The sequence below is a fragment of the Sardina pilchardus genome, chromosome 5, assembly GCF_963854185.1.
Source record: "Sardina pilchardus chromosome 5, fSarPil1.1, whole genome shotgun sequence".
Taxonomy (NCBI): Eukaryota; Metazoa; Chordata; class Actinopteri; order Clupeiformes; family Clupeidae; genus Sardina; species Sardina pilchardus.
This window is the reverse complement of record NC_084998.1, coordinates 8,788,442-8,799,611: the sequence shown is the minus strand read 5'-3', so window position 1 is coordinate 8,799,611 and position 11,170 is coordinate 8,788,442. Positions and strand designations below refer to the sequence as shown.

Here is an 11,170-nt window from a genome sequence, read left to right as displayed (position 1 = left end):
CCTCCATAACAGATACTGGGAAGTATTACTGCATTTGGAATTCGTTATCACTTGGTCCGGCTCTTCTACGATGTTTAGATGTCGGCGCAATTATAATTGTGGACACTGTGGACTACGAGGACAGCAGTCATCCCACAAAGGCCTCTGTGGATGGTTTTGTTTTGATTCAAAGGAGAACTGAGAAATAGCAATTCTAAGAACCAGCCTGGTGCACAACATTCAGTTGTGTGGGTCAAAGTGGAGAGAGATTTAAAAAACCCTTACGGCACACAACACAGTATTTGACTGCTCAAAAATACCGATCTAAAGAGTGATCTAAAATCCTTCATCCCCATCTGGCACGGCAGTGTGGCATTTAGTGAAATTAGCCATGCAGTATAACAAGTCAGTGAAGGAGGGAACGAACATAAAACATGAAGTGGAAGAACGCTTTTGTAAAGAAAATGATATTTCTTGCTGGTGATTTGTTATCTCATAATACACTGAAAATGTATAAGAATTTTCTCAATGGTGTCTGAATCCTCTTTGTATATAGGGGTTTGACAATTTGACACTGGAGGAATTTGCCTGTTGGGATGTAAATACAACTTCCAAACCAAATAAATGTGCTCTGAACAATGTAATTTATCATTTCATGTCATGTTTAATGATCATTGCTTGTCACAGTATTGCTTATCATTCAAATGTAGCCTTGGATCATGTAGCCAGCACAACTTGATTCAAGGGGAATACAAATTGACCTAGAATAGACAGATAATTCCAGAAACATCTCTCATTCTTTCATAATTGTGACCCATTATGTAATAAGAATTACTGATTGTCTACCTCATAATTATTTTCTAGCTCATAATAATGATTTTGTATAGGCCTAAGTCATAATTATGATGTATTATGTCATAAGAATGATTTCCAGGCGCATGTTAATGAGGTACCATCTCCACAATATGAAATATGAAACATGAAACAGCAGAAAATACAGCTCTGAGACCCTGAGTAACAAACGACTGTCAATGTTCCTCATGTATCCCATATGACCTGCAAAACAGAGACATTTACATGTGTCTAAAGTTAAAGGACCGTTTCACAAGCTTTGCCACTAAAAAAAAGGGAATCAGTTTTTCTTAATGATCAATTCTACTGTGATCTGGACCTGACCGTATCGTGCACTGGCATACATTACACTTCAGAGAGTGCGCTAGAAACAGAAAACGCGAATAAGTAAACTATGTTTGTCCTTAGCAGGGTACTGTACTATATCGATGCTTTACGGCAGTCTTTACGACCAGTAAAATAAACCTGAAGGCTAAATCTAAACAGTTATTTTAATGCTGAGGTAAAGGTAAAGTTGCTAAGGCAGTGTTCATAACATTGTTATTACGAAAGGTCTACCAATGACCGTAATAAAGTTGATAGTCGGTAAAGTGTGTTCTATTTCAACCCATTTTTGATGGTTCAGTGTTTAGCCAACGTTATGGTACTGCTGTTGACTGGTTGTTGTGGGCAAAAAAAATACAAGGAAATCTAGGTAAATGAACAGGACTCGCAGGCTAAGATAAATATTATGTCTACCAGTACTGGTCTAATTAGCTCATATTTCTTACGCGTAACTTAGCTACGTTTCAAAAAGTTTGCCCTGACCTGAAGGGAAATGATCAAATGATAATTTCCTTGATGTCGTGATCTCTCTTCAGTGCCTAAATCTTATGAGCTATCGTGACGATGTAATAGCAGCGTAGTACATCACTGTGCTACTATCAGAGAACAGTGGCTCATCATCACTAACGTTACTGACTTCAGTAGATCCACCAAATATCGCCAACAACTTTGAGCAAGTCTTCACAGACCAAGGTTAGTGATCAAACGTGCTTGCTGAATATGATGTGTTGCGTCTAAATACACGATCAAATTATAAGCTAAGCAAATAAGATCTCCCAACGAGCCATCGTTTCAAAGTCTACACCAGACGTAGCTGATGTTTACAAATATTGTAACTGCACCTACTGTGCTTTCGTCATGTGTTTTCGTCCTTATTCCAGTTATGGCGAATTCCAACAAACGCACTCGGAGAGAGGACTCCTCTTTGGTGCTCACGTGTGAGTGGGCATCCTGCAAAGAAACCTTCCCTCAAATGCAAGAGTTTTGCAAGCACGTGGAGAAACACCACGCAATGTCAACAGAGGACATGGACACTGATGACGATGTGGGTAAGGAAAAATGGATAGACTACTGTTCCCACAGTTCCCACATAGACTACTGTTCCTCCCACAGACACAGTTTCATCTGCATTTTAGACTGTACATTGATTTGTTCATACTGTGTGTGTGTGTGTGTGTTTGTGTTTAATACAGATGAGCATGTGTGTCAGTGGAGGGACTGTGGCTTCTGTTCGGTAGAGAGTGCGGCAGAGTTACAGAGACATTTGTTCTTCCACTGCTACCACACCAAGCTGAAGCAGTGGGGACTCAATATCCTCCAGGCTCACCCTGACATGGGCACCTGTTCCGTGGGCCTTCACAACCGCAACATAATACCCGAGATCACTGACAACTTCATTTGCTCCTGGGAGCATTGTGAGGTGAGCTCGTAGGATTTTGTCCTTGTTCAAACAGAGAACATTTTAATTGGTACAGTTTAAAGTGCGCATGAGTGACAGACTGATGGACAAAAGGACAAAAACCTACAAAGCAAAATGTTGCCTTTCATCTGTGGCAGTCCATTTGTGCCTTGAATATTGTCAACCGCTTTTGTTCACTGAAGATGTGACCTAACATTTGTCTGTGTATGCAACATTCACTTTATGACAGACGTGGCAAACCGTTCAAGTGTAGGCTATGTCATTGCTCACTTGACAAAGCGATCAACTGTGTCAAGTCAAGTTTTAATTCCACCTCATTTGGAACCTCATAAACTGTTGATTTGTTTGTGCCCTATTGTATCGTTTGATTCTGCTGTTGTGCTTGTCATCTTTCCTGTCGTTTGATTCTGCTGTTATTTATGTCGACTTTCCTGTGGTTTGCCAGTGATGTTGTCGTAGGCATACATGTCATTTGATTCTGCCTTTGTTCACGTCATCGTTCATGTCGTTTCACTGTGTTGTTCATTTATGTTGATCTGACTCTGACTCTGTTTGCAGGCCTCTATGGACAACCCTGAGTGGTTCTATCGCCACGTAGAGAACCACGCCTTGTCCCTGGACATGAAGTCCAATGGAAAGGAAGAGAATGTTCTTTGCTGTGGCTGGAAAGGTTAGCAACTTATGTACAGGATATCATACCACACAGATGGATAATATGACGAGTACCAAATCCAACTACTATCAATCCCCATGGGTCTTTCTCTTTCTAGATTGTGAGGCCACCTTCAAGGGACGCTTCAAGTTGCGAGAGCACCTGCGGAGTCACACCCAGGAGAAGATAGTCGCGTGTCCGACCTGTGGAGGGATGTTTGCTAACAACACCAAGTTCTTTGACCACATCCGGCGGCAAACAACTATTGAAGGTACAGTATGAGCAGAGAATATCGACCACTGGGTAGCAATCAGTAGTATAAGTTAACCGTAAGTTAACTCTGCTAATGTTAAGACCCTTTTTAGTCATTTTCTCGATTACTTGGAGGGTCATTTAACTCTGCCCGCTTCCTGCTTATGTGGTGTATAATAACCTTTGCAGGCCAAAGATTCCAGTGTTCCCACTGTTCTAAGCGCTTTGCTACCGAGAGACTTCTCCGAGACCACATGAGAAACCATGGTAAGATCTGCATTACTCTATGAATCAAATGACATTAGCCATTAATAGTGATGTGTGTAGGAACAAATTACTCAAGTAAAAACATTTACATTGCCTATAAAGGCCCACGTGCTACTTGATTGTAAATTGTAATTGATTGAAAATCAAGTAGCAGCAGGTTTCACGACTTCATGAATTCAACTGTTTTGGTTTGTCATAGCAGAGATTTAGAAGGTCCTAGATTAACAAATTGCAGGAGATAATTGATTTTGTTTTCCCCCTCTTAGTGAACCATTACAAATGTCCTTTTTGTGACATGACCTGCCCCTCGCCGTCCTCACTCAGAAACCATATCAAGTTCCGCCACAGCAACGAGAAACCCTACCGCTGCGACTACTGCGAGTACAGGTCAGTCTGGCGTAGAGATCAGCATTACCACAAAATGGCTGACACAGCATGGCTTGATCTGTGCCTTTTGGTGCTCTGTGTTTATGTTTTAGCTGTAAGAACCTGATCGACCTGCGGAAACATTTCGATACACACAGTAGCGTGCCAGCCTATCAGTGCGACTACGAGGACTGTGACTACGCCACCCGCTCCATGCAGTCCATCAAGGCGCACTACAAAAGAGTGCACGAGGTCAGACACATCATGATGTCCATTTGGTGCATTGACACAGAGAGCGTAGATGTACAATATGCTGATTTTTCTTATTCTGCTTTCAGACAACATGGTAAAAAAAACCTGCCATGAAGCCCATATTGGAAATAACTGTTATTTACAGTATAAAAGATTATCTCTTTTAAAGGACAATAGAGCATCTGGTTTTGGGTTTTGTCTTCTGTAGGGCGATGTCGCTCCACGCTACAAGTGTCATGTGTGTGAGCAGTGCTTCACGAGAGGAAACAACCTCACGGCTCACCTGCGCAAGAAACACCAGTTCAAATGGCCATCGGGACACCCCAGATTCAGGTACTCTGCTAAGGTTGCTATCTACTCCATTGGAGAATCTCTGCTTTTACCCTCTGCGGTTTAATGGGTTTTGCGATCATATGGGTGTTTTGTCTCTGCGTCATCTCCTGTGAAATATCACTTTGTTTCATCTTGCCCTCTCTGTTGTCAAAGGTACAAGGAGCATGAGGACGGCTTCATGCGGCTGCAGCTGATTCGTTACGAGAGCGTGGAGCTGACCGAGCAGCTGATGAGGGAGAGGCCGGCGGAGGGGGACTGCTCCGACCAGCCTGCCCAGAACGAGGGCATCGGGAGTGGCCTGCAGTCCCCCGCGGACGGAGAGGATGTATCTGACGGCCAGGAGGAAGAGGAGGAGGAGGAGGAGGAGGAGGGGGACTGTGGGGCGGAGGAGAGAGCGAGGCCGGAGGAGGGGGACAACGTGCTCCTGGTCATGCTGAAGGGAAGCTCCCCGGAGGGCCAGGCAGCGGAGGAGGACACGGTGATGAGGCGGCTGCAGGACACAGCACAGCAGCTGGGCATGGAGGTGGTGTGAGGGCCCGGAGGCTGGGACATGATGGCAGCAGACCCAGCGTTGCACTGTGGTCATCGCTGTTCGGGACTTGTCCAAAGGGTTTGATCTCCGCTTGAAGTGGCAAATGAGTGAGTGATGCAAATTCTAGTGAAAGCAGTGAGTGACTGTAATATGATCTCTCCAGACACATTGGGGTTTGGCAGTGCCAAGCTTGGACCACTGTTCCAAGGCCCAAAGAGGTTCATGGGAAGTATCGGCTCCTCTCTTCTCTGGGATGCAAAGGTTGCATCATCAACAGTCAGAATCTGGAATGTCCAACTGCTTCATTGTTCTTTGTTTTTGGAGAAAAAGGTGTTTGACTTTAAAATTGACTGAAGACATTCTGCTCCCATGGAAGCTCAGGTCTTCTGGAAGAGTTGATGATTCCAGTTGTGGCCAGTATCTGAAGCTCAGTTCCTCAGCTTCCTACTTACCTCACAGCTTCCACAACTCTCGTAAGCTCTTGATGAGTTTATCTATTCTTCCTTTTGCCTCTCTCACAGAAGAATACTTATTGATGGACTGTTTGAAGTGACACTAATTCCTATTGTTCTAAATGGTTCATTTTTGTTTTAGCTTTTTTAGCTAATGGTCTTGGCAGTTATAAGCCAGCAAGTTTCCAAAGGCACTTGGTTAGCGTGGGTTTGATGTGTAAATATGTTCGAAAAAGTTGCACTTATACGAGATAGTAGTGAAGTGAATCGTCTTCCCAGCCATTTTCTGATTTTTTCAACAATGTTTGATGTTTGTTTCCAATTCCAATTAATTACCCCCCAGTCAAAAGTGGAAGATCAAAGTGGTAAGGTTATAGAGGACCTCAAACTAATTTATGTTTTATTAACTCCACTGTGAGGAAATGATAATGTGAATCTGGCAATGTATGCTTCCATCGTCTCTTACTGATGAGGTGTATTGGTATAAGCTCACTATTTCATACACATGTTACATCACCGCTATGTGGAAGTACTTGTTGATTTATTTATTTTGTGCTAAAATAACCTTCTGAGAAAAGTACCACAACAGCCTCGGAGGAGATGGAGTTGGTTTGAATAAACTCTATCTTGAACTAACAGTCATTCCCCCCCTGTTTCACCTCATTTCATTAGAGGAGACCAGCAGGTCATCAGTGTTAGATGGATTGGCACGGATGTGAGGATGATTTGGCTTGACGAACAACAGCGAGGGAGTGAAACAGTCAGGGCGCTTTAATACTGACACTAATCCAATCGATGATCTATCCCACTAGGGTCAACAGAGTGGCACTGAGGTCTGTCCCCCAAGCCTAGTATCTGTCTTTAGTCTTAGGAAATATTATATAATTTAGCGTTGAAGACTATTTTTTCAGAATAGCTTGAAATGTTTATAGAATCTTGAAATGCATAAGAGCATTCATAAAACATTTTCCTAATAATTGGAATGTTATTTAATACTTGGAATGTTATTCTGCTGCCTGACATTCCTTTCTATTGTTCTGCTCATGCACGTCTCGAAGTTGAAGTAACAGTAATCCCTTGAGAGTCATTCTGTTTAGCTGCCTTGTTCCAGTCGTCTGCCGGTTATGCCGGTGGTGTTGTCGCTGGAGGAAAGGATTAGCCAGCCCTTGGGGCTTAGTGTAAATAGCCCTCTCTCCGTGTTGGAGAGATCATTCCCACAAATCCCAAGCGGGGAATTCCTGAGGAAAATAAACACCTTAAATCACCACATTAACTGTTTTTGGCTTGTGATCTGGTGACCTGAACAAGGGATTTTCAAACTCGTTTTCCAAACTGTTCCGTTCGGATGATAATCTAATGTTCTTAGAGCCGGTTTCACCACACTTCACAGAGACTGAAAAACAAGCCATGCGCCAGGATGAAGAGTTGACGGGTGAGCTTGCTCCCTCGCAGTGACGCTACGACCGGGCGCTATGAGGCTGGCCGCACTGCTACTCCTGCTGTTGGGCTCGTCGTACGGAGCGGTCACACAGGTGTCCCTTGTCAATGCAGATGTAGAGGAGGAAGCGGAGGAAGGCAGTGGTAAGATATGTAATTTGTAACCACCAATAGTGTGCAGCATCCATGTAAACATCTACCTATGTATATTTCATCTAAAGGCAATAATGATATGAAAATGTGCACACTACATCTGTATTTTGCAAGTCTATGAAGCAACATGCTTTACCAATCAACTGATGAATATTTGATATCCAATCAATTGAAGAATATTTACCAATCAGTATGTACGGTTAGCTTTACCAATCAATTGATGAATATCTCATACATATTAAAGTCCTCTGTGTGGATAGCAGTAATATGATGTCAATGTCAGAGTTCTAGTAAGGAGGTATGGTTGGGAGGATGTCTATGGTGTGGCACAGCTGTCGACTTGATGCCGTAACTCAGGTGTGGAGCCAGAGATTGTGGCTGATACCTACTGGTCAGGCACTGCTCCGGTGTGTGTGGGAGGATGCAAGGGAAGACATCGCGAGCTCAAGAGGGATCCCTGTGGCAACTCCGACTGCTGCTGGTTTGGATACAAATCCTTGTGCCGAGGTACTGAGTTACTTAATATAACGACATTAATGCTAATAATATGTCTGTTCTTCAGTTTTTAATGATATTATGATATAGTAATGTTTAACTATTGAGTACAAAGCTACACCCCCTGTGTGTATATTAGCTCATTGTAATGTTTACTATAATTAGACATTAGACATGACTATCATATAAATGGCTAAGATGTCAGCTTGGTGCTTACCCACTGTGAATATAGTCACATTCAAGACATCTTATACGTCTTGTCTATACATTGTCACATGCCACTGCTCATCCCTGCCCTGGGTGCCCTGTGTCCTGCCATGCAGTGAACTGTGGTCAGCCTGATGTGGACGTCAATGGCTTCGTCTATGGGAATGACTGGTGGGTGGACTCCGTGGTGCGGTACGTCTGCCGACCCGGCTTCATGCTCATCGGTGACCCTGCGCGGGCCTGCCAGTCAAACGGGAAGTGGACGGCCAAACCCTCCTGCCTCAGTAAGCCAGATATCTAGAGATGAAGCGCATGGCGTGCGTTCACGCCCACACAATGAACAGGAGCATAGACGTGCTTGTGTTTCTTTCCCCTCAGTGAGCTGTATTTTAGATTCAGTGGTGTGTGTTACACCATCAGTTACACATTTGTCATTAAGCTTTTAACTTTCTATCATGCAGTTTGAAAATCTATTTTATAACCTTTTTCATTGCAGTATACATTGCCTTTTTTGATATACATCTATGTCTTGTATGATATTTGAAACAATAAATTGAAACAAGTCTCTCTTATTATTGAGGCATCCTTGTGTCAATTCAACAAATCCCACCCACCCTATAGACATATTACCATACAGTATGACATATGACCTGCAACAGCATGATTTCTTTAATATATAGCAGTGTCCATTTGAAGGTACTGAGTGATGTACCTAACATGAAGTTAGGGAAGGAAGGAGCAAGTCTATTGCTTCAGCGGTTACCATTACTGTAATTTCTCCACTGTTAATCGTAATGGCTACATTGATATTGTAAACCGAGTGTGGCCTCTGCATGGGTATGATTTTGCCCCCATTTTACCTGCACTGCTTGTTCTGTTCCGCTGCTCATGTCTCAGGGGTTCGGAGGCGCAGGCAGGTGCTTAATACTTCTAAGTGTGGCCTATATATGGGCATGATTTTTGTCCCCCCCCCCCCCCCCATTCTACTATCCCGCTTGTTCTGTCCCTGTTCTGTGGTGTCTCAGGGGTTTGTAGGCGCGGGCGAGTGGAGGTGAGCGAGCGGGAGCTGGACGGGTCCTGCACCTCCTCCTGCGCCACCAAGTCCTACGAGGGGGAGCCCAAGCGGGGCTGCAGCCGCATCACCAACTGCCAGAAGAAGGAGTCGGGCTGGAAGCGCTGGTTCACCCGCTGCGACACCTGCCAGTGTGACTGCTTCATCTCCTGTGGTGAGTGATGTCTCACGTCTGCTAGGAAATTTGGGCCCTATGACGGACAGTAATTCCGGGGGCCCCCGATAATATATTATATGGTATTATTGTGGGCTCTCTGGGGGCCCTCTTTCAGTGCTTTAGAATCCCCCCCAACCTTTGTTGGCTCCCCTGCCTCACAGACTTTAGTGGACTGCCTGCCTGTGTCATTCTTTCAGTTACAGTCATTTTGTTTTGAATAGCCTTGAAGTTTATTATTATAATTCTTTTGTCAGCAAGATATATGGCAAGTAAACAAATGTAAATGTAAATGTAGACGTTCATTGCATTTTCTTTACTCTTTTAGCAACAGCGGGATAGAGGATGGATCACTGTCACCACTTTAAAAACGATACAGTTTGACTCTGTTTACAAGCAACACAGACTATAAAATGGGCAAAGCCTGGCTTGACTACTGCATTTTATTCAACCTGATGCACTGGGATATATCTTCAGCGTGAATCAAGACTCTGGACTAGCTGTTAACACATGAGAAGCCTCTTTGCACTCTACTCTTTGGACCATGGAATTTGTCCAGTCGCCCCGATAACTGGACAATCTAGACCTCTTCCCACATACAGCACTTGGGGATCTACGTACTGTAGATTGAAGGAATTTCGCTTATGCTGAATATGGCACGCCACAGGCATGGTCATCATGGAGCAGGAACAAGAGACCTTAGAAACCCCGAGACGTCTGTGAGACTGTGAGTTCTCAATTTGCTCAGCGTTTCTGTGTGGATTAAAGACAGCTAATCTGAAACTTTAATCTTGTTACACCCTTTCACAGGACTGGCTGCGACTGAGGTTGTTGTGCAAAGGGGAGGGAGGTTGGGGGGTGGGCATATTAATGTGGAAAGTATTACTAGGTGTTTTCTGATTTGGATAGATAGACTATGGTATGATGGTTACTGATGCCCGAAGTTCTCTCCATCTTGTGATTACCATTTGGTCAATTTGGTCAATTTGAAAACAATGATTTCATTTTCCTTTGGAATATAACAGCCAACTCCTGCAAAAATTAAAAAGTTTGCCGTCATTGCTCATGAATTGAACTCAATGCCAGTGTCATTTAAAATGTCAGATACATGGTCAGATTTTTTTTCAGGTCTGTGAATGATTTATGTATGAAAGCCTCTCTTGTGAGTTAGCATTGAATTTTCTCCTGTATTTCAACACAGCTGAAGATGACAATAAAGATGTTTCACTAAAGAATGCACAAGGTATATTTGTTACATGATGCACAAGGTACATTTGTTACTGTGACTATACCGATGGGAAACGGATGCCATTGCTTTGATTAAATAATGTAAGTAAGCATAAACCGAAACATAAATGGTACGTTTTAATTCTGGATAATAAATGGCTGTTAATTGGGATACAGTATGTTGATCCTCTCAGGTGATTCTCGGTGTACTCACCCACAGGTGTAGGGGTTTGCGTTCCATCGGTGTCGGACAGAATCTGCCAGTAGGTGTCACCCCTTCCTGGCACTCCGTTCACACTCTTAAGGTAAAACCCATAATTATCATTGTATGTCACACTGTACCTGTGAACAAAAATAGAGGGGCGGACAGGTGAGATTTAACCAAACGAGGGTAGGCTACACCTGCGTTCAGCATGATGCAATATCATAATAATAGATTGTGTTAGATTTCATTACAGTACATTTTGGCATTCAGCGAACAAAGAGAAAAAACGTCTGTTTGTCGTCTTGTTTATCAAGGTCATGAGTAATCCTATCGTGAATTGTAGACCATGTCTTGTTTCGACTTACGTGAAGCCCTGGTTACTCTTCTCTAGTCTTTGCATGGCACCCAGGAGAATACCTCCCCGCCTCATCCAGGTTTCATAACGCATCCTTACATTTGGATTGACTTCGACAATGACTTGTATTTTTACATCCGGATATTGCTCTAAAGAATAATAATAAAAAAATCATCATAATAAC

General features: G+C 43.3%; 3 protein-coding genes across 6 annotated transcripts; all 3 read left to right on the top strand.

Moving 5' to 3' along the window:
- Positions 1-8: 8 nt before the first annotated feature.
- On the top strand, positions 9-623 carry dpagt1 (dolichyl-phosphate (UDP-N-acetylglucosamine) N-acetylglucosaminephosphotransferase 1 (GlcNAc-1-P transferase); the record flags this gene model as incomplete). Its single annotated transcript, XM_062535567.1, is given in 1 exon segment — positions 9-623. A coding segment is annotated over 1 exon segment (70 nt), but the record flags the coding sequence as incomplete, so codon positions are not given.
- Positions 624-1,303: 680 nt separating this feature from the next.
- On the top strand, positions 1,304-6,317 carry hinfp (histone H4 transcription factor). Of its 3 annotated transcripts, none has more exons than XM_062536286.1 (11): positions 1,304-1,525; positions 1,798-1,848; positions 2,037-2,204; positions 2,349-2,575; positions 3,134-3,245; positions 3,346-3,498; positions 3,669-3,746; positions 4,013-4,133; positions 4,226-4,364; positions 4,573-4,697; positions 4,851-6,317. In XM_062536286.1, the coding sequence occupies exons 3-11, from the start codon at positions 2,039-2,041 to the stop codon at positions 5,227-5,229; spliced, it is 1,500 nt and encodes a 499-aa protein (XP_062392270.1). In that variant the 5' UTR covers positions 1,304-1,525; positions 1,798-1,848; positions 2,037-2,038; the 3' UTR covers positions 5,230-6,317. The 3 variants fall into 3 exon arrangements, with proteins under 3 accessions (XP_062392270.1, XP_062392268.1, XP_062392267.1); XM_062536284.1 differs by having other exon boundaries at positions 1,692-1,848; XM_062536283.1 differs by having other exon boundaries at positions 1,304-1,848.
- Positions 6,318-7,045: 728 nt separating this feature from the next.
- Positions 7,046-9,639, top strand: si:ch211-117m20.4 (sushi, von Willebrand factor type A, EGF and pentraxin domain-containing protein 1). Of its 2 annotated transcripts, none has more exons than XM_062535565.1 (5): positions 7,046-7,262; positions 7,629-7,778; positions 8,090-8,257; positions 8,999-9,199; positions 9,534-9,639. In XM_062535565.1, the coding sequence occupies exons 1-5, from the start codon at positions 7,154-7,156 to the stop codon at positions 9,539-9,541; spliced, it is 636 nt and encodes a 211-aa protein (XP_062391549.1). In that variant the 5' UTR covers positions 7,046-7,153; the 3' UTR covers positions 9,542-9,639. The 2 variants fall into 2 exon arrangements, with proteins under 2 accessions (XP_062391549.1, XP_062391548.1); XM_062535564.1 differs by having other exon boundaries at positions 9,528-9,626.
- The last annotated feature ends 1,531 nt before the right edge of the window (positions 9,640-11,170 follow it).

Bases quoted from the DNA above. Each gene is read 5' to 3' on its own strand.
- si:ch211-117m20.4 (XM_062535564.1), top strand. From the start codon at position 7,154: ATGAGGCTGGCCGCACTGCTACTCCTGCTGTTGGGCTCGTCGTACGGA. The intron at 7,779-8,089 runs GTACTGAGTTAC...CCTGCCATGCAG, and splicing joins ATACAAATCCTTGTGCCGAG to TGAACTGTGGTCAGCCTGAT. The intron at 8,258-8,998 runs GTAAGCCAGATA...GTGGTGTCTCAG, and splicing joins GGCCAAACCCTCCTGCCTCA to GGGTTTGTAGGCGCGGGCGA.
- hinfp (XM_062536286.1), top strand. From the start codon at position 2,039: ATGGCGAATTCCAACAAACGCACTCGGAGAGAGGACTCCTCTTTGGTG. The intron at 3,499-3,668 runs GTACAGTATGAG...TAACCTTTGCAG, and splicing joins GCGGCAAACAACTATTGAAG to GCCAAAGATTCCAGTGTTCC. The intron at 4,134-4,225 runs GTCAGTCTGGCG...TTTATGTTTTAG, and splicing joins TGCGACTACTGCGAGTACAG to CTGTAAGAACCTGATCGACC.